General features: G+C 47.2%; 1 protein-coding gene across 1 annotated transcript in view; it reads right to left on the bottom strand.

Moving 5' to 3' along the window:
• Nucleotides 1–22,346, bottom strand: part of PCNX2 (pecanex 2) — a 296,677-nt gene that overhangs the window by 31,995 nt on the left and 242,336 nt on the right. Inside the window, exon 26 of the mRNA XM_034662505.1 lies at nucleotides 5,737–5,990. Coding sequence (XP_034518396.1) covers nucleotides 5,737–5,990 — 254 coding nt within the window. The remainder of the gene's footprint in view (nucleotides 1–5,736; nucleotides 5,991–22,346) is intronic.

Here is a 22,346-nt window from a genome sequence, read left to right as displayed (position 1 = left end):
CAGGTGCCCAGACAGTGGACATCTGTGATGCCTTCCAGAACAACCCGTGTTTTCCCCTCCATCAGACGCACCACTTAGGGATTCCAACTGGTGAAAGTGTCACCCTCGCGCCTTCTCAGGCTGAGTCACAGCTTTATTGAAAGCCATCTTGTAGATTGCAAATGAATCCATCCTTCGGAAAGGCTAGCTCCTGGCCCGGAGAAGTCGCAATACAGCGGAGAACGTGAAAATTCAGCTCCGATACGGCCACATCAGCAGCAGATGGGACTACAGTCTTCACTGCACTTTATTACCACGGGCAAATGGACATGGTGCTCAGAACCACTGAGGCTGAGGGCCCCCCGCTGGGGGGCCTGGCTTGCATCTCACCTGGGAATCCCGAGCAACAGGGAGGGGTGGCGTTTGGTGCGAGGAGGCAGGGAAGCACGCTCTCGTGGCCCCAAACCCTTCATCAGTAGCCTTCTCTGATCGTAGACACACATTCCTCCCAAGGGAGGAGACAGACAGGATAGCTCATGGCCTGGGCCTGGCCTGGGATCAGGGGGCTGGCACCCGTGACTTGAGGGGGCAAAGACACTTTTCCAGGCAGCCACCTGCCTGTCTCCTGCTCTTCCCTCCCTTTGGCTGGGACGTGAAATCTGGAAGACCGAGGTCGGAGGTTCCTGAGGAGTGTCTGGTTTCAGGGTATCTGAGCAGTTTGAGCAGGTGAGCGGAAGGGAACACGTGCTCCCCAGACTGTGGCCAAACAAGGGCAAACGCGTGACTCAGCCGTTCTCCACTGTTTGGACGGCCGGCAGCCTGGACTTTGGGAAGGCTTATCTGCAGCTCCCCGCAGGTGGCCCTCCTTCTTTGGAGCATCTTCCCTATTGGGCTCCTTAGCCCACCTGCCCCCAAAGTGGGGGAACAGGGGACCCCGAATGACGTCTGCGGTTCACACACTCCCCCATTTCTGCACCACTGCACCCAGGACAACCTTGCTGGCCTCGAGAAGTCGCTTCAGGGTAAGGAGGGAGGGGACAGAGGGGCAGGGGAGGAGGACGAGGCCATAGGAAGCTGAGTGGGAGGTGGGAAGGACAGAAACATTAGCGAAGCCCACTTCTGTTCATTATTTTGAGGCTTAGAAAGAGCGAGTGAGCATGAAGAACTCACAAGGCCTGGTGTCTCTGCCTCACCTACCCAGGGGCTTGAGGCTCAGGGAGGCTGCAGTAGTAGCTCAGGTGAGGTCTGGAGCAGGGGTGAGGCCACAGATGACGTTAGGGGCCAGGAGAGAACACTGCGTCTAATGTTCAGAAAGGTCAATTGTGACTCTGGAGGGCTCTCTGTTGTCTACCTGCTGGCAGGATAATTTCAAGCTTCTAGGAGGCAGTGTAAGCAGTTGACCCAGAGTTACAAGCAGAAGGGGATCCGTGGCCATGGCCAAAGGCACAGCGTCTCTGCTGACAGCTACAAAGGCCACAAAGAAACTGGGTCTGCATGAACATCTGGTTCTAGCAAACATCTGGTCTGGTTTCCCCCAGTACATCCTAATCCCACGCACCAGCTAGGAACAACAAACAACACGTGAAGGACGAAGGACGTTTACCTTTCCACTCACTTCTAGGGGGGAATGAAAATAACCCCCTCAACCGATGAAGTCAGAATATTTAACGAGGACTTCGAATCCCAGAGGCTAAAACTTCTTCCCCTAGGTCTGGCAAAATCTTGCAGCATCGACTTCTGAGCACACCCCCAGCTCGGCTCCCCCCAACCCCCCACCCCCAGTGCGTGAGGAGAATCCGTTCCTCTCACCCAGAGAACACAGAATAGGCCCAATCCCTGCAAGCCGTGCCCCGTTTCCACTTGATTTAGGCAGAAATTCTGTCAGGGAGACAGAGTCAATGAACAATGCGAAATCCTTCAGAATCTGTCAGGATGAAATGGGTACAACACTAAGTAAAACTGATAAGTGAGGACGGGGAAAAGGAATTGATGGCACAGAACCTGATCCGTGTTGAAAGCAAGACCTCTCCTGAATTAATTCACCGTATCTGGCTCCTCCAGCAGGGATTCTCCCGGTTTCTCATTTTAATTGTGGATCAGCGTGTTCCATCAGACAGCGCGTTCTAGAAGAGGGGCCCTGGCGGGCAGCCCCGCATGTCGGGGTTTCGCACTCCCCATTCTGCAAGGCCAGCGATAAGCCCCTCTCCTTTCTGAAAGGCTTGGACAGGAACAATGGCAGCGGGAAAACGCAGCCCTCGCTGAAAGCTGATTTCTTGACTGCTAAGAGGGTTTTGAGCACTAATAAATGGAGGGGAAGGGGGGGAGGCACCAGGGAAAACCTCCAGTCATCAGGAAGGAAAAATTTCAAATATATTCATAGATGGTGGCGGAACTGACCCAGTTTATTAGGAGATTTAAAAAAAAATCCTTTTGTGTAATGGAATTATTCCAAGCTTTTCTTCCTTTTTGATTTGCCTGCCCAATAAAAATAATAATAGTAATGATACAAAGAATGAAACTGAGATCTTGAAACTTGAAGCCATCCAGGACCACAAAGGGGGTTTCGTTCACCACGTCACCAAGGCCAAAGAAGAAAACACTTGTTAGTTTTTACCCTAAAACGCTGCCTCTCCTGTTCTAATAGCCTCTTGGCACTCCTGACATTTTCTTTTACTCCGTGGGGGAGTAAGCCCAAGTTCTGAGTACCCCTCACCAAAGGGTGGGCAAGCACTGAGTGCCGTATTGAGAGAAAGCCTCGCGTGAACAGTCCCATCGGTGTTGATGTGAATTAACCAGGAGGCGCCGTGAGGCCCCATCTGCCCCCACATCTCAGCCCCTCCTGAGCACTGATTTGGAATTTAAGAGAATTCTGTTTCTATTGAGCACAAGTATATCTGTAGTCGTTCCCAAGACTCATTGTGTATTAAATCACTTAGGAAACTAATTTAAAAACACAGGTCCTAGGGCCCCTCCCCAGGCCCTCAGAATCAGAATTTCTGGGTAGGATGTGCAAATCCATAATTAGCTGGCTTATTCAGGGACTGTGATGCCATGGGGCTGCCCCCAGCTCGTGAGAAGCCCCCACCAGGTAACAAACCATTGTACTGTGGGCCTCTCTTACCCCACCAGAAACTCTCATGTTGGCATTGCCCCCCTTTCTTGGAAAACAGAGTTATAAGGGCATTGTTCTCCCACAAACTACATATTAGCTGGCAGGTCCCAGGGCGGGGGCTCCTTCAGCCTCTGCCATTTGCACATTATCCTGGGCTTGTTTATCAGATTGCGAATTGCCATTTTAGAAAACATACAGGGAATTGGGAGGCATGTTTTTTGGAGTTAGGAGAGGAGGAAAGTGAGTATCGATTCACTTACTAGTTCAAGGGAGGGAAGCATCAAAAAGAAGGAGTGGTGCCCCAAGGCCTCAGGAAAAGCCGAGAGAGTGAACCCGGAAAAGGTATCCCATCCCTTCCCCCCGCCCCCCCTCCCCCACCCTCCCCGCTCACAGTAACTTCCTGTGGCTTCATCCCATGGACCGGGTCTGCCCATGAGCCTGGCTCATGGAAAGGCTGTTTATGGGGAGCTCCCGATTCACAGAGATGTGGCTCAGTATTGAACCCCATTCTCAACACGAATGCCCACAGCAGGTGGCTCAGACTCTCGCTGACATCTGAATCTCGTCTGCCCAGACGGGTATGGCCCAGACCCAGGACCCACATTACTTTTGTTTGTTCAGTCCAAAAAATGCACTGGACACTGCCCTATGCAAGTCCTCACACTGAATTCTGGGGATCCAAAGAGGAGTCAGGTGTGTGCAGCTAACGTGCTTAGGGATTTGCTGGAAGGTGAAGTAGAAAAGATTTCAGAGCAAGGTGAGGTCGGTGTCGGCAGGGGCCCCAGGCTAGCTTGTGCGCATGCGGAGTGAGGAGAGAGGAGCAGGAGGAGGATGCCTGGCCGGGGTGGGGGGGGGAGCACAGGGAATGTGTGTACAAAGAGGGGGGATGGGGGCAGGGTGGAAACTCCACCAGAAACAACAGTGAGGGCTCTAGACAGTTTCTATCTGGGTTCCAGGCTGCCGAAAACGCATGTCCCCCACTCCCTCACAGCTGGCATGGACAGGACAAGCTTCTGGCCATGGGGATACAACCGGAACATACTATGGCAGCTTCTAGGAGCCTTTCTCGGGGACCACGGGTGCATGCCCTTGTTCTGCAGTTCCTCTGTCCTCTCCTCCACCCATTCAAGCTTCCATCTTGGAACAGGAAGGTGGGGGAGCCACTAAAAATGGTGGAGCGGGCGGCTGGAAGGGACCCGGGTGCCTAGGACTTCCTGCGACGGAGCTATCAGCCCATTCTTCATTTATGTGTGAGAGAAACACACTTCTCACGTGAGCGTACCACAGTTCTTTCACGACCCACTGCCAAATCGACTGCCAGTTGATACACTGAGTTTCCTAGGATTGACTCTGCAGGAAAAACTTCTTGCGGCCTAGTTTATAAGGCTGAGAGAGCGAACTGTGGAGTTAAGAGGCAGGAGCTCACCGCTCCCTGATTTGCTTTCCAAATCTTCCCCAATGTATGGAAGGCTGGGCCAAACACCGACAGTTTTGTGTGAGGTATGGATGGAAACTTCTGCGCCCCTTCAGTATGCGTGTTTTAAATAGTCTGCCCAGAAAAGCTTTTCACGAACGTTCCTCGTAAAAACTGCCCAGGGATGTGATAATTAAGGGTTATTTAACCTTCTGACTTTCCGCAGTCTGTCTTCTATTTCCTGTCAACTTTAGCGGTATTGGGGCACACGTGGGGCTCTCCTAAGTAGCTATTCCAAATTTCTAAATGTCTTCCTTCTCAGTTGGTGGAAACCTCTGAAATTTCAGGCACCCGTGTTATCCTTCTGTTTTGTATTTCCTCATTTCTTCTGGACCCCCTCTCTCAGCCTCAGCTGGCATGGAGCCTGGGGTCTCAGACGGATGAGCATCCTCACTGTAAGTGGCATTAAAATGGGGGCCTCTCTGAGGGCCAGGCTCCAGGGCTCCCCCATGCAAAGTGCTCCCTCAGAACAGGAGCCAGCGAAAGACGTCCTCAGCCATGGCTGCTCCCACCTGTCCCTCTCCTTTAGAAAACGCCGTCACCCCACTGGCCCTCTGCACCCTCGCTCAACACTCACATTAGTTCTCTGGGAGACTTAACTCCAAACAGGGGCATTTTCTGAGGTTGAATAGGTTGGACAGACATGGATACTGAGCAACAGGAAAAATATCTTATTAGTCCCCACACGAGTGAGGAAGAAAGGCTATGTCATAACCAATCCTAATTGGACCATTTTGCTATTTTTTTGAGTTTTCATTTTAAGCTTAAAAAATAATTCTGGTTCTAAAGCGCAAACAGCAGAGGATCTAAATTGATACTTATAACACGTAGACATGGAAGCTTGGGGAGGTTTTCAGGACGTTGCCATGTATCATCGCCATGTTCACCATAGCTCGGCTGGGGTAGAAGTGAAGAACAGATCTGGGTAAGAAAAGGAATTGCTTATTGGTGCCCAGGCTTAGACTGTGACTCAGGCCAGGAACTCCTGGCAAAACCAAAGCCCTTGAGGATTTTTCGCAAAACCAGTGTTTCCCAAACCTAGTGGGGACTCAGATTCAGAAGATGAGGAGAAGCTTCAGAATCTAGCTTTTTGCAAAGCTTTGCAGGAGCCCCTCGAGCCAGGCCAGAACTATGACTCAGACACGTGTCTGGGGCCCCGGGGCAGCGGTACCTTGACGTAGTAGCGGATGAGGACCCTTCGGAGGTCAAACATCTGGAGCATGGTGGCCGCGTTGTTGTCGATGATGCTGTAACCCTCCAGGATGTACTGCGTCCGCGTGATCTCCCAGGTGAGCCAGCGCAGGTGAAATGCGGCGTTGCACGACAGCAGGTGTGGCAGGTGGCCCGGTTTGCAGCAGCAACAGCCTCTGTCGTCCTCATCGCCTTCCATGATGGCCTCGACCTCCCTCTGCTGGCAGTAGGTTCCTGGCAGAGTGCAAACACGACGGAAGTTATACAAGGAGTCACTGGGTCACCTCTGGTCAGAATGGACTTTTCCCTTTGCCTCCATTAGAGGGGAAGATGCCGGAGAAAGTCCGGGAATCAGGAGAAGTGTTGGATTCTTTAATTCCCACATGAGTTACAGTGTTCATCATCACCAATTCTTTTCTTCATGCGTATTCATTCTGATTGTCACCTCCTCCCCATTTTGTGTGTGTGTGTTAGAGGAGACAGATTTTCCTGGTGCTCATGGACACCAATGGTTGAAATGCAGGATGGTTATACCCTTGAGTTCCCTTTTCCAGAAAACTGCAGGTCGCAGCTGAGCATACAGGAGGCTAAGTTGGCAGGGGGAGATGTCTGAGAGTAAGCAGGTGCATGCTGAAGTGTTTTCAGGAAGGAACGCTCCCTGCTTCTTTCCCTGGAAGAGCTCCATTGCCAAACCATCAGGGCATACCACGCATGCTACCCTGCCTTGCATGCCACCTCACCTCGCGTGGCTGAAAGCAGGATGCGGGGGGGAGGGGGGGGCTCTGACTACATCTGCAAAGGAGTTCAGTCCAAAAGCAGGAGATTATGGGTGTCAACCATAAATGAGTTGACAGCCTATCTTCCTCAACATCTTTGTCAATGATTTGAAGGAAAGCATTTACAGTATGCTGACGGCATGTGTTACTGATACCGCCCGCAATGCAGAGCTGTGACCTAAAATTATCTCCACAGATGGCATGGTGGACTGAAAGTGATATCCTGGAAGTTAATAGGAATAAATGGAAGAGCCTGCATCTAGTTTCAAAAAACCAGCCACACGATTTGTGAGTATCTAGTAGCATATTTAGCAAATACTTCAGTAGTTTCATCGATCATAGGTATGAACCAGAAGTAGGAAAAGGGAAAGATGCTACTCGAATGGGTTGAGGAGCCCTTGGATGTTTTTAGCTGAGTAGAAATGTGGTCTGATTTATGTTGTAGGAGATCGTGCTGGCTGCTATTCAGAGAATGGACAGTAGAGGAAGCAGGGGTGGGAGCCAAGGCATCGGTTACGAGGCTGTTAGTTAACACAGATGAGACAGCGGTGATTGGGACAAAGGCCATTGGGGAGGTACGGAGAAGTGATTAGATTCTGGATCTCTCTGAAGGCAGTCTGATAGGATTGTGAACCAATTTGGATATGAGACATTGAAAAGATGTATGAAGAATGGTGCGATAGTTATACCCTTGAGTTCCCTTTTCCAGAAACCTGCAGGTCGCAGCTGAACACACAGGAGGCTAAGGTGGCAGGGGGAGATGTGTGAGAGTAAGTAGGTGCATGCTGAAGTGTTTTCAGGAAGGAACGCTCCCTGCTTCTTTTCCTGGAAGAGCTCCATTGCCAAACCATCAGGGCATACCACGCATGCTACCTGAGCAAGGTGAAAAGTGAACTTATCATTCACAGAGGAGGGCAAGATGGCAGGAGGAGCAGCCTCTGGTTGGGCAGGTGGAACGATCAGGAATTTTCTTTTGCCTATGTGAAGTTTTAGCTGTTCACTATTAATCAAAATGGAGACATCAAGCTGACAGTCGGATGAAAAAATCCAGAGTTCAGGAGAAAGATTTGGGCAGAGATTCATAACATCTGAGAGAATTATCAGGATAGAGGGGCTATTCAAAATCATCTGCGGAGAGAGGACAGGCCTGAGAGCTGAGCTCTGAGCGTTCCACTCAGAGGCTGGGGACGTGAGGTGCTACCAACAAAAGGACTGAAGAGAAGTGGCCTGTGGGGTCAGAAGAAAATCAGAAAATAGCAAAAGCAAGTTAAAAAGGAAAATAAAGAGTTTCAAGGAAGAGGGAATATCAGCTATGTTAAAAGAAGCTTATAGGTCAAATTACATGAGGAATTAACTGTTAGATTTGACAATACAGATAATCTTTGCAAGAGGTTTCCGTGTCATGATGGGTGGGGGAGGGGATGCCCACTTGGAGCGAATTCACACAGTGGGAGAGCAAAAAGCAAGGACAGTTAGTGTAGGCAACAATTCTGAGGAGTTTACAAATCCTTAGGACTTTATTATATTTTTTACACTTATGTTAGAATGCTTGATATTGTCCCACAGATCACTGGGTTTCTGTGTATTTTCTTTAAACTTTTTATTATTTGCATCAGTTTGAACAGTTTCTATTGCCTTGTCTTCAAGTCCACCGATCTTTTCTTCTATCCTCTAATGTATCCTCTAAATGTTTCATTCATTTTTAGAGTTCCTTTTTCCTATTGATAGTCTCCATCAGATCATTCATTATGATAATTTTTCCTCTGACTTCCTAAACATATTAATAACTGTCTGAAACTTCTTTTCTGTTACCTCCAACATCTTTGGGTGTGTTTCTATTTATTGTTTTCTTTTCTTGGTTACGGGATCACTTTTTCCAGCTTCTTTTCATATCTAGAAATGTTGATCGTATGCTGAATATTGTTGACGCTATGGTGTTGACAGTCCGGACTTTTTGTTGGTCTTCTTTGAGAGAGAGTTAGGTTCTGTTAAGTAGTTAATTTGCATATCAGCTTATCAGCTTGATCCTTTGAAACTTGTTTTTAATCTTTGAGAGTGTCTAGAGTAGACCTCTAGGGTGATGGTATCTCTAGTCCTAAAGCTTGGGCTCTGGGGTCTTGGCTGAATTTCTGGGAGGTTCGACAAGTTGTCTCCACTGGATCACTAGAATTTCTACATCTTGGGACTGTTCAGCCTCCATATTCTCCAGTTAGCTCACATGTCCCCAGTTACTTTTCTCTGCCAGGACTCGCCTCTAACATTCAGCAGGTTAATAGTCAATCAATCACTGAAGAGGATCCCTGTACACATTTCTGCAGGACCTTCTCTGTGAAATTCACTCCCATCTGCTATTCCGACCCACAGAGTCAGCTATATTAGTGGTCCAGAACTCTGATTCTGCCTCCGTAGCTCAGTGAGGCAACTGTATTCTGTTTGGATGCCACTTCCCCCTACTACAGATAGGAAAGGGCCTCTAGGAAGAGAGCAAGGGTAATTATTATGGAGCTTGCTTTGTGTGTCTCCTTTCTCTCAATGTTCACAGCCTCACACTGTCCGTTCAATATCTGAAAGCAGTTGATGAATATATTTTTCCCAGTTTTACAATTGTTTATGGCAGGAAGGATAGTCCAGTACTGGTTAATCAATCATGGCCAAAAGGGTAACTCTCTGAATCCTTCGACATGTCTTTTGAGACTTAATTCAAACACAAAAACTGTCCCTACATCCATTTCTGTACCATTCACTTTTTCCAAGATCCCACATCATTATTCCCAGTGCCTGGTACTTAGTGGATGCTAACAAAGTGGTTGGTGGGATGCCTGAATGAATGACTGAATGAAAAATGAAAGAAAGTTGTTAATCCAGGTAACCGTATGCACGGCAACGGATACCCTATTGAGAAAACGCACAGCAGATTACTTTATGCATGTGGCAGATAAAATCAATATTGGTACTAAGCTTCTCTAAGAGTACAAATGAGATGGTCATAATGGGTCAGAGATGGAAAACTACAACCTTCAAATAATAATGTACACACAAAACTGTTAGGATAACAGGCAATGAAATAGGAGTTGACCAGGAACACAAGCAGGTTGTGAAACATCAAGTGTAACGGTGAAGGCCTGATCCCAGATCTTGTCTTTCCTGAAAAGTTCACTGCTTTGGGTCTTAGCTGAAAGCACTCTTTTTTGAAGCATTTCAAGGGTCTCTTAGCTCATTCTGCAATATAAAACTGGTAGAGATGTACAAAAAGACATAAATGAACTATAAGCATGAGTAATTCAGACTGCACACTCTGGGGCTTCCAGAGTGAGCAATGACCATGGTGTCCTAACCGATCCTCCCACTGAGACCCTAGGACTGCAGGCACTAGACTCTGGGGGTGGGAGTGTCTCATCCCACCAAATGGCACACTAACCACACTGGTGTTCTGCCAGTAAAGAATAGAATTCAGCAAGAAACTCTCTTTCAATGAAGAAGTGAGGCAATTCTTAGAATATACAAGGAAGAAGCAGAAAGGAGGATTTTCACCTCAAATAGCTTAGCAAAACTGGTTGAATGACATGTCTCAAAAATCTGCATTTCTTTACAATTTCTCTCTCCATATTTCTCCAAGCAGGCCTGGCATTTATCATGTGGGGCTGAATGTCAGGGTTGGTTGTTTTCCCTCTTACATCAAACAAACTGGAAGGAGTGTGTGTGTGTGTGTGTGTGTGTGTGTGTGCATGCGTGCACATGATCCAATGCAGAGTTTAGATTCCCACCACGTGAATGAGACAAGTAAAACCGCACACCGTGAGGAATGACATGGACGAAAGGACAGGTGAGGACACAGTGCCCCATGAAGGACCGCCATTCAACAGAGACATCATAACTGCTGTGGGCTTTTAATAAACACTCAGTGAAGGTAGGTCTCAGCACCTCACTTAGGAACAAAAGATGCAGAGTCAGGATCACAAGGTAAAAGAAGATGAAAATAAAGAACGCAGTCACTGCTGTTCAGGCACTAATTTGTTGCTCACGTGTAAGTCAAGACCATGGTCTTCTCGGAGAGGCTCACAGGGTTACAAGCATTCCCTCCAAAGGGAACATCGGAGGTCCACTGTCCCCACACCGTGACCTCTCACACCGTCGGTGTCAATGGATGACGAGCTGGCTGGCTGTTTCTGTCTGGTGTTTCCATTGAAACTGAATCTTGGCATCTTTTGTGTCACCGTGTTCTCACGGTCTAAGTCAGTGGGCCCTACGAAGGCACTCAGGAAATAATTTTTGAATTATTTTGAGAGTCTCTTAGGGTCTTAGTTCTGACAGATGAGAATGCCTAATTAAAGCAGTAGGAATTAATGTTTTGAACCGAAGATGTATCTAGTCGATCCCAGATGTCTGCCACACAGGATGTGTATCCATTTCCTGAGTGTGGCTACCATGAGGGGTGGCCATTCCTGGCGTACCTGGCAGCCCTCCTGACCACCGACCCTTTCTTCCTCTCTTCGCCGGTTCCCCAAACAGCGAGCACTGCTCCGCTTTAAGGGCTGCTTGCTGTATCTACCAGCGACAGGCCAGGCCTGGCTTATTTATTCACACTTATTTCCCAAAAAGAATGAAGTCAACTTACAAAGGCATGCGCAATACAATGGCAAATGATAAAATTTAAGTAAAAATGAGGATAAGAAAAAATATGATGAAGCCAGAATAATGTCAAGAGACCCTCACTGCATTCTGGGATGCCCTATCTATTTACTAAAGGTGGGTCACAGATTGCGTGGGGGCTTTCTAGAAGCCAATGTGCAAAAAGAACTTGTGTCCTTAAGACAACAACAAAATAATTCCTTGCAAGGGTCAGAGCTATTTCTAGCAAAGACGCCAGAAAGATAATATTCCCAGGACCCTAATAAAAGGAATATTGTGCAATACGGTGAACACCATCCTTAACAGCATTGCCCAGAGAGTACAGACAGAAGCTTCCACGAGCTGGTCTAATATGAACAAAGTGCAATAAATAAAAAGGCTCTCTGTAGGTGGCCAAGACGATTCAGTTTTAAGGATGTGGTCTTCGAGTGTCTGCCAAGGGCAGGTTGTAGAAACTGTTGAGGACAGGAGAACTTCAGCCCTTTGAGGAAATCCTTGCTACAGATTGTTCTGTCCCCCCCCCAGTTCTGCGAATTATGATGTACTGAGCGGCAGTGAATTTTAACGTGCTCATCCCTGACAAGCCCAGGAACGTAGATACTCTGTGTGGCTGTTAGTGCAGCCATCCTGCTTTCATGGTCAGCCAGGCCGGAGGCAGAGCTGACACTCTCTTGGGAAAGACAGGAAGCCAAAGAGAGCGGTTGCCTGAACAGAAGGTCCGGTAACCGAAACTCAACCCAAGGTGTCCCCCGTTCCATTCCAAACAGCCCCGTGGAGGAGGAGGCATCCAGGCTGGGAAGCCTGGGCCCAAGGAGACAGGACTCAGGGGGTGACTGGAGTGGACACTTGACTCCCCCGGAGGCACTTGAACTTGATTTTATAGGTAACAGACAGGGAGTCAGGATGTTTGAGTCTTAAGGAAACACGAGGGATGCAGTTAAGAATTATTCTCCTGCAGCTTTGGGGTGCAAAGAAGAGGCCAGTGAGGGGAAGTCAGCCACCCACGGTCCCACCGCAGGTGAGAAGTGGTGGGGACAGGAACTAGGGCTGTTTACCAAGAGGTCAGAAGACATGGAGGAGACGCCGGGCCATTATGTGATGGGGACTTCAAAGGGACACATTAAAAATGGTCTCCTGCAGCAGGAAGGCTTCTCTGAAAGAAAATGTCAGCTCGCTTTACAACCTTCCAGCGAGAACACACATGATGAAGCCGAATTGCATGACATATTGTAAAGATCGGGACTCTCGACCCTCCAATTTTCCTCCTTTTCTGGCATGTGTACTTTGAGAAACACTGCTCAGATGCCCCAAAGAATCTAACTGGATTCCAAGGAAAACCCCACATATCATCATTACTACGTGTAGTGTTCTCCAGGAACAAGGTTTTCAAATGACTTCACTGGACATTTATCTGAGCTGAGTTTCCATATGGTCATGCCTTCCTGGGCCCAGTGGGCCAGACACTGGGCTGGAGTTTCTCAGATGCTAAGCAACAAGGTCACCAGGAGGGGAAGGATAGGAGAGAATCTGTCCCTGGCCATGGAGTGGATTGTAATTAGGCAAAGATCTGATTTGGCCAGTGCTTTCCAAGCTCAGGTGGGACTTAGAGACACACACTTCAGGCTATGTGTGGATTTTATAAATCGTATTCCCTTTTGAGGTCACAGTTAAGGTCGTTCCTGAATTGCCCAGGGCCACAAAAAGAGGAGGCCACCAGATATGGCCAAAGCTAAGCTCAGAGCAGTTCACGTCCATGAACGTTTGGACCTCACATACGCGTGTTACGTGTTGGAGACACGGCAGAGGTGTGAGATAGAGCCCGGCCCCAGCCAGCTCTCGTTGGAGAAATGTCCCCCCAGTGAGCTTCTCGAAAGGAGCCGGACAGAGAATGATAGACATGCTAACGGGAGGAATCTAAACTAGCATTGCCTCTTGCCAGCTAGCTCCATCAAGGGCCGTTCTTGGCCAGATGAAATAATAGCAGAGAAGACTTCTTAAGGTTTCTGAATCATGGTCATTTTCAGGAAAGTCACAGTGTGATTAGCTCCCCACTCCGCAAACTTCTTCTATAGTTTTAAAGTCACCGAGATGCCTTTCTCTGCCCCTTTTCACCCTGCACTACTCTCTGGGACAGAATCCTGAAACAGGAGCTGAAAGGTCGAGGCTGGTCATCTATCCCCAGCTACTTGCCCCAGGAGAAGGCTTCTTTATCTGCTAGACCTCACCAGATTTAATTTCTGGGAAGAAAAAATTATTCTAACAAGAATATGTTTATATGTAAAGCTGTCTTATTATACATCCCATTTCCTGCTGGCTAAACATCCATTTGACCATCACCCCCTTTGAAATTAATCCAAACTTAAAGATGGAGAAAAAGATTGCCAAGAATATGTGACACCACCGAGGTCACGGAGCAGAAGTAAGTCAAGGAGTAGGACTGGTCTATTGAGACACTGAATGAGTTTAGTTCTTTATTATTTTACTGGATAATTTCTCCCTCAGTCCCAAGTTCCAGGCCTTCAGCAGCACTGAACTCGTGCACCTTTCAAGTATCGGGGAGAATCTAGAAGTGCGTTGGCCCAGTGCGCAGGAGGGGGAAAAATATATTAGAATAATTTATACACGTTTGATTTTGTGGGCACAGCAGAAATTTTTACTGTAACCATTTTATATTCTGAGGAGACTCAATTTGTTTTAAGACATATCCATATGAATAAAAATCCTCTGATGTCCTGTTTGGCAGGCTGGATTTTAAATGTGGTAAAATACCTTTCCGTGAAACAGCATTGTTCTTTCTAGGAGGATTTTTATTTCAAAACCTCATGTATTTATGTCATATCAATCAACTTGAAAAACGATATCTCAGATAGCATCTCATTTCTCCCACACATTAACCTGCTTATGCAGGGGTCATTTCTCCTATGATAAATGAGGACACCGAGTCTCAAGCAACTTCTCTGGTAGAAGGGTCTGGTCTTTTGAATTTAAAATCAGTATTTTCCCCTTATCATACACTGTCTAGTAAGACTTCACAAATTATAAGCAAAAGTTCTCTGAATTTACTTTTCTCTACCAGCCCCTAGGAGAACATCAAAAGAACCAAGTCACTTCGTGTACACGGCAACTTATATTGGGCAGGTTTGAAGCTTAGGTGTACGAAACACTGAATATATAGCAATTATCTCTGCGAATGCTATGGTTTTCTCCCCCTCCTGCCCCGCTCACAGATGAGAAAAACCAACACGCTCAACTTTACCCAGAAGACTCAAATACTTCTCATTCATATTTAATTCGAAGTTGTCTTATTTTACTTTTCTCCAACAAACTTATTTTTGAATGTTGTTAAAATATGCAGACTCTGTGAACGTTCAACAGGAAAGCCCCCCTCCTTCCCAGACTGGCTATCTAGACAAGCGTGGCTTTGTCTCTCTCACTAACGTGTCACAGAATTTGAAATGAAGAAGAATATGTGTTTAGGAATTCTGAATGGAGAACCTATAATTTTATGGGTAAAGTTTGGACCCAAGGGATTTAACCGATTACTTGAGCCAGGTAGATGTAGGAACTCAGGACTCGCTAATGACTTGAATGTTGCCATAAAGAAGAAAGAATTCTAGATAGTTTCAAGATTAGCAGGACAGCTATGGCTCTCCATGGATTTGCCAGTTAGGAGAAAGGTTTGGGTTGGATTCACTTTAGATAAGATTAGTGACACAGATATTTTAAAAATGTCCCCACAGGCGGGTGATTATGGGGTGTTAGCCAAACTACAAGACGGCTGAGAACATTTCACACAAACAGGCACATCAATCCCATTTTTGATGTTTTCCAGATCCGCTGGTAATGTGTGGCTACGTCCTGATAATGTGCCTTAGCTTCCCACGTTCATTCTGCAAGAGCCTTCCAGGTTTCACAGTTGCTAAGGCAGTTGGTCATTCAAGAAACTGAGTGGTGATGCCATCTTAATATTTAAGAGCACTTTCAGGTAAAACTTTTAAGTTTCAACAACCAGAGAGACTTTTAAAAAATGGTTGCTTATTCTTTTCTTTCCCCTTCCTCCCTCCGTTCCTCCCTTCCTCCCTCCTTTCCTTCCTTCCTTCCTTCCTTCCTTCCTTCCTTCCTTCCTTCCTTCCCCCCTCCTTCCCTTCCTCCCTCCCTCTTCTCCCACTCCGTCCAGTCCCTCCAAGGCAGTGTGGCCTACTGCAAAGGTCATGGACTTCGGGGACATCCACATCCATGTGCTTACCCCTCCTCCACCACTGGGGACTGTGAAGCCTGGAGCAACTTACTGAACCTCATTCCCCCAATATTTTTATGTCTCAAATAGGGATAATAACACTCGCTCACTTTATAGAGTTATTATGAGGAATATTCTAGAATATTATGAAGACTGTAATTAAACTGCTTAGTATGGTACCTGGCAAAGAATTGATGCTCAGGAAACCTTAGACGGCTTCTACTTTCTCCCTCAACCGGTATTTACTGGGCATCCTGCATGAGCCAGTCAACACCCTTGGGGCAGGGACGTGAATGAAGCAAGGAGTATCAGCCTTTGAGAGCCTCACAGTCTAACAGCACTGGGTTGAATCAATATTTCACAGCCTGCATGAGTAAAGAACTGCATCTATAAACTTCGCAAGAATACTGAAAATAGGCTTTGGTTTTTAAATTGTGACTTATGTTTTTATTATCAAGAAACATTTATTGACCTCCCACCACATGTGGCCACGTGTCCAACAGCATGATCACATCCTGATCCCCAAGATTCATGGTCTAGATATACAAGGTCCTTAAAAAAAAAACCCATAATTTTCATCACGACTTTGTTCTAAATAGGAGGACAAAGTAATCTATATTGGTTTTGATTTCTTGTTTGAGCTACTGTATAAGCAAACACTGGAAGTATTTGACCCCATGGGAATGCATATACAAAAGAAAATATATATAAATGCAGTACCATTCACTGTAAAGAAATACTGAGAAAAGAATAAATTGACAGAAAACTGTAGTTAGATAGCTAATAGAAAAGGTTAATGTCCACATAACATCATTCATTTCTGATAGGGGTTTCCCAAAACCCCACTTTATCAAATGACACTAATATTTCCTAAGACCTCCCATAAGAAGAGTTCTGGAAAACTGATCTTGCTGTGATAAAAATGTAGTGGTCCTGTATTAATGAGGCTAATGAAAGCAGCATGCATAACTCAATTCCATCGCAGTGGTCCCCAAACTTCCCATGCATGTGACCCAGCCTTAGAGGATAGGATCTGCTTTATCACCCTTGAGAGCACGTTGCTTTACAGCCATTCATGTCATGGGCCACAGGGAGCCTAATTTCCATAGCGCTGTATGAATCACGTTTTCTGACCTGGTCCTAATTTCCACCTGACCTCCACCCAGGCCACAAACTTTTGAGATCCTTTTGCTGTGCCCTCGGGAACTCATGATCTATTCCTCAACTTCTCTGCATGTTCTCCTCTTCTCCTTGGTGCCCTATTGGAAAGCTGGCTCTCCCTGTCCCTTCTGCAGCTCTCTGGAGTGGGGCTCATCATTTTCCTGCACCCCTCTGGCCCCCGGGTCTGAGGGGCATGGAAGATGCCCTCTTGCTTCTCAGGGATGCTGTCAGGGCATTCTGTCTACCCTGCACCATTCTCCCTCATTGCCTCTTTCCAGGGCCCTCTAGGTGACTCCAAGTCCATGGAGATTCTGGCTTGGGGTCACTGTCACTCCCCAGCATACTCCTGGCCATCCCTCTGGAGATTTCAGGATCCACAGAGATGCTCCTTCCAGCATCCTGGCCCCCGACCCACTCCTCTAATGATCCCATCTTTCACTCAACCTCAGCCATTTGTTTCCATAGCCATGAACCTAGCTTGTAATTACCAAAGCCTGTCTCCCCTGTGAGTGTTATTTTCAAACCTCCAGCAACCACCTCCTGTCTTTCCAGCTCATTTTCTCTAACATTGCAACTTCAACAACCCTGACACCTTTCCTGGATCCAGAAAGCCCTTCCCCGGGTCCTGTTTCCCACCTCTCTCATACCCTCACTTCCCCCCTCTCTCAGCTGGCATTCCGTGGCCAGCCATTGCCATCATCATCACACCCCTGTACACGCTGTCAGTTCCCTTGTCCTTGGTTTACGTTATGGCACTCAGTTGACTCAGTCTCAATCCCGATTAGGGCCAGCTCTGCTGTTCTCTACCTGCACCCATGAAGCTGCATGTGGCTTAGGGAAAAACACGAGCAACCTTAACACATCTTCCTTTAAAATCATGATCCTTAACCTCGCGTGGGCTCTTCATACTGGCCGACTGTACTCCCCACACCCCATCCATTCTTCCATCCTCACACCCATCTGTCCACTGCATCTGGGCCATATATGTTCCCCCCTTCTCCTGTTATTTTCAATGAGCTACCATGGATTCCATTCTCCCAGCCCTTGGAATTCTATCACTTGCCATCATAGCAAGCCCTCCTCTTCCCTTTGCCTGAAATCCCTTCACTCTGCTTCACTGCCCAATCCTATCACCAGCTGGTGCACTAATGCTCAGGGGAGCTGACCTTCCCTGTGTGGCTCTGTCTTTGCAGGAAGTCCACAGCCATGGTCTCAAGACTGGGATCTCCTCCAACAGCTCTGACCTCCTGGGAGAGAATTCTACTTGGACTCCAGCAGAGAGGACAGGTTTAACTTTCCCCCAAGTGCATCATACGGTGGTGTATCTGATGGACCGTCAGAGCTGGAAAGACACTAGGAACTCAGAAATCACACTAAGGTTCCAATGATGGAGTCCAGAGTCTGAGAGGCCAAGTCACCTGTGATGCTTGTGTTAAATATTTTGATATCTTAAATAGCTTTTGGTTGCTTTCCTTTCTTTCTTTCTTTCTTTCTTTCTTTCTTTCTTTCTTTCTTTCTTTCTTTTTTCTTTCTTTCTTTCTTTCTTTCCTTCCTTCCTTCCTTCCTTCCTTCCTTCCTTCCTTCCTTCTTTCTTTCTTTCATTTGGCGGGGAGGGGGAACTAGAAAAATAATGTAGAACTTTTGAAAAGATGTGCCAGTGACTGAAGGCATTCTACCCCAGTTACTTGGTGTTTTGTAAACTAAATAAGCATTACAGTACAAATCCAAACAAATATCCAAAAGGAGAAAGGAAAGAAGAAGGTAACATGGTCGGGTAGAAAGAGACATTCTGGTTAAGAGCTAGAGAGTCACATACGTTTGCCTACTTCCATTACTAACTAGCTGTGAGCCTTCAGAATGTATTTGCCTCCTGGCCCCTTGCTTTCCCATATGCTAAGTGGGAGGAAGCAATGGGATTGTGGTCGTTCTGAGGGTAGGTGTCATCTTCATAGGCCAGTGCTCTCTCCTTGGCTCGGAGTTCACATTCATGTCATAAGAGACTCCCTCCAGTTCCTCTTACTTTTGACCCCTACTCTTGCTTCTTCCCCTCTTCAGGCAGTATTTTCAAGTAGCCTGGCTTCTCTTGTTTACAGCACTGTGACTTCTCATTCATTTGTTTCCCCTTCTAACAGAAATGGACAAACCCATCAGCCTGGGTCACCTGGATGACTAAAGGAGAACAGAAATGGATTGAACAGATAATCGACTCCCGCTTTTCCATTTTTCTGTATCCACCTACTTGAATGATGGTTAAATGGGACTTCAAATCCAATAGATTCCATTTCTTTTGAAAAACCTTGAACTTGGTGCTCTTTGCACTGTTGGCCTTCTAAAGTGCATTATCTGTTACCCTTACTTAGATTTAAAGCCAATGATTAATTTGTCAAGTCTTGAATGGTTTCCTGAAAGGCTCCTTGGTTAGGTGGATGCAAGTAATACTCACAAACCTAAGGGCAGCAAGGGCACCACAATCCCGTTCCGTTACATTAACAAGTAAATAATTTATTTCTATTCTAGGATACATGAGCCAAAAGGAGTAGGACAGAAAAAAGTGGCTTCCTTATTTGTATTCTTGGTTTGAATTGGTTTCAATCATTTCCTACAGTACCAGCCAACAGAAAAAGGATGGGCCATGGACCTTAATTATTTTGGGGGGCTACCCAGGATCTAAACCTCCATTGTATGTTTGGAAAATTACCCAGTATGCCAGACTGGGTAACTGTTCACCAACTTTTTACTTTTGCTTTTACTTTTTCTCCTGGGTACTCAGCTAGACAACATCTCCTGGCTTCTCTTACAGTTACGTCACTTCTAAACAGTAGAATATAAGAGAAGATGATATATTCCTGGTTTAGGCCTGTCCCGAAACAGTCTTTCCAGCAATCCTCCACTCTCTGCCAGCTTGATGTTGAAGCTCAGAGTGACCTGAAAAGCAATGTGCTAGGGACCATGCAGAGCTTCTATTAGCCAGGACCCTTGATGGTGTGGAAGGGAGCCATCCCCTACCCACCCCCCACCTCCTCTCACTGACCGGATTCTTTGTGAGTGCAAAAATAAGCCTCAGTTGTGTCAGCCATGGAGATCTGGGACTTGACTATGAGAGCAGCTAGCATGACTTCAACCAATGTACTCACATGATGAGTGTTGGCAAGAGGCAGTGGTCATCTCCCGCTCCGGCAACTGAGAACTTAGACACCCTCTTTCCCAGCCTCCCTTGCATCTAGAACATATGCATTTGGTCACCGCTTCATCCGTGAGCTGCACCCCAGATTTGGACTAATCGCTGGTGACACAAAGATGCAGGCACACAGGGCTCTCCATCCAGATTCGGGGGGTAGCAGTGGCAGCAGCATCCACGATCCAGGATCATGGTGTCAACAAAGTGAGGGCAGTGCCCAGGTCTCCCCATCCCCTGCCAAGACGTGACTGCTTTGTGGGATCAGGGCTATGGTGTGATTTTAGACATGGCTCTTCATTTACAGCCACCAAGCCTGCTTTTCCAGCCTTCTCAGAAACTCTGTGCCCCGTGCGATATTTTCCAATAAACCCTTCTCCTGGTTAAGTTCACTAGAGTTGATTTCTGTTGCTTGCAGTTAAAACCTCCTATTGATACAGCTGCCTCCCTTGCAGTGGGAAAGGGACAGGTGGACTTTTTGCTCCCTGGTCACGGGAGGTTCTCTTCCTCTTCCTCTGGGGTGCGTTATTAATTTCCTAGACTCAGTCGGTGCCGTGAGCAGCTCACATTTCCACTGACAGCTCAGTGTGCTTCAGAGGGGAGAGCCTGGATTTGGACTGCCCCAGGTCATATTGAAGTAGGTCAAATATGACCGAAATAAAGCCTGCTATTTGGGAAAATAGGGAATTGGAGAAAAAAGTGAAATACTGAAGGGATATCTTAGAAAAATACTCAAGGAGGAGGAAGAAAACAAGATCTTCCCTGGGAATACTGTAATAGATGTTGAAAAAAGATATAAAAAGGAAGAGTCATTTCAGGTCAACTGGATCCCTCCTGCAACTACAGCATAACTTAGATTTTTGTCCTGCTCCCTTAACAGCACCGTGTTCCCGTCTACAGCAGAACTAGGTCAAAGAAAATGTATTGTACAGGAGTGAGTGCTATTGGGGCAGGTTAACTGGCGTTTTGTTCCCCAGACATCATTAGTAGGCTTAGGCCATTCTTATAGGCAGGTTACAGTCCTCCTGTGCTTGGCAGGAGGAAGAAAAACCACCCAGGGAGGCCCTCTTGGGCCATCTCACTGAACACAACTGCCTCTGTCTCGTGCCCAAGCACGCACGCATGGCGGTTCTGAGCCTCCTTCCCATCTCTCCTGAAGCAGCTTTGGGAGTGCGGTGTGTTGTTCTAAGACTGGCCCCCAGTGACTCGTGCAGTGTGACAGGGCCACTTACTACCGCATGAATTGGAGCTGTCCTTTGGCCAATAGGAGATGGTGGGAGTGACACGGTGCCTGCCCAGAGACTGGGCTGCAGGGGACCTTGCAGTGGCCATGTTCCCCTCTTTGGAACATGGAGACCACCCAGACCGCACCTAGTCCAACCCCCTGGACACTGAGCAGCACCAGGAGGACAGCCAAGGGACCAGAGTTGGTAGCTAGCTCTGGCTGTGGCACCTCGGACCTTCCAGCCTGGTTCATCTTCCAGCTGAACGCAGCCGCCTGAGAAACCCAGGATGCGCGCCGCAGACGAACCACCTGCCACCCACACATCCATGAAAAAGAATACATCTTTGTTGTCTCGAACCATTACGTTTTGTCACGGTTGCTTATGCCCCCCAAAATGGTATGAGGCGAAGCCTGAACACTCAGGGTGGTGGATAAGGAGAAGGCCTGTGTGTGGTATGCGGGGCGCGCAGGCACAGTACCGCGCACGTCTACTGTCCAGGTCACTTGGAAGCCTTGAACTCGAGCATCATTTCGCCAAAGAAGCTATAAGCCGCGTGGCACTTGCGATAGAAGCTCTAACTCAGGTTCGACCGGACTCACTTTAAAAGTTCTTCCTTTGAATTCCAGGAAAACCTGAAAGCTCTCAAAAGGGACAAGTCTGTTGCATTATTGTACCACCTCCCGCAGCATTTTCTGGCATTTGTGCAAAATTTCAGGGAAACACGGCTTCTCTGTTTATTCTGTAGAATTGGATCGCTACTCCCTTGACCCAATAACTTTTTCCAAAATAAGTTCCCTGAATTAGATTCCTGGAATTTGTAAGGCTGCACAGTGTACAAGCTTAAACCACAGAAACTACCATTCAAAAAAAAAGATATTAGAACCAAAAGGCTGGGTTAAAGAGTTAGGTAATTGTGTTAAAGGTAGAAAGTAATGGCAATTTGTTCTTGGCTAAAAGGTGTAAAGTTTTTGTCACTGTGAGGCTTGGGTGGCGATGACCTGGCTCCTACTCATCTCTCCAGCACTGCCTGGGACCCCTTTCTCCCAAAACACCTGGAAACCCCATCTGGCTACTTTGTGCCTCTTTATCATCATGTGCCCCCCGCCCCCGCCTCCAACTGCAGCCTCTCCTCTGCCGAGCTGACCCACAGCCCAGTCTGATCGCAGTGCCTCTTCTCTGGTCCCCAGGGTGCCCCATGCATGGCACTGCTGTGACGCTCACTGCTCAGTATGTGTCTCTTGTCAGCCAGGCTCCAAGCTCCTTAAGGTGGGCCCTGCACTTCTGTATTCACAGCACCCAGCCCAGTGCTCGATAAATGTCTTCGGAATGACTATAAGGCTCTTATGTCCAATTAGCTACTAGACAGATCCATTTAGATGAATCAAG

The sequence above is a fragment of the Ailuropoda melanoleuca genome, chromosome 6, assembly GCF_002007445.2.
Source record: "Ailuropoda melanoleuca isolate Jingjing chromosome 6, ASM200744v2, whole genome shotgun sequence".
NCBI lineage: Eukaryota > Metazoa > Chordata > Mammalia > Carnivora > Ursidae > Ailuropoda > Ailuropoda melanoleuca.
This window is presented reverse-complemented; position numbering and strand designations above follow the sequence as displayed.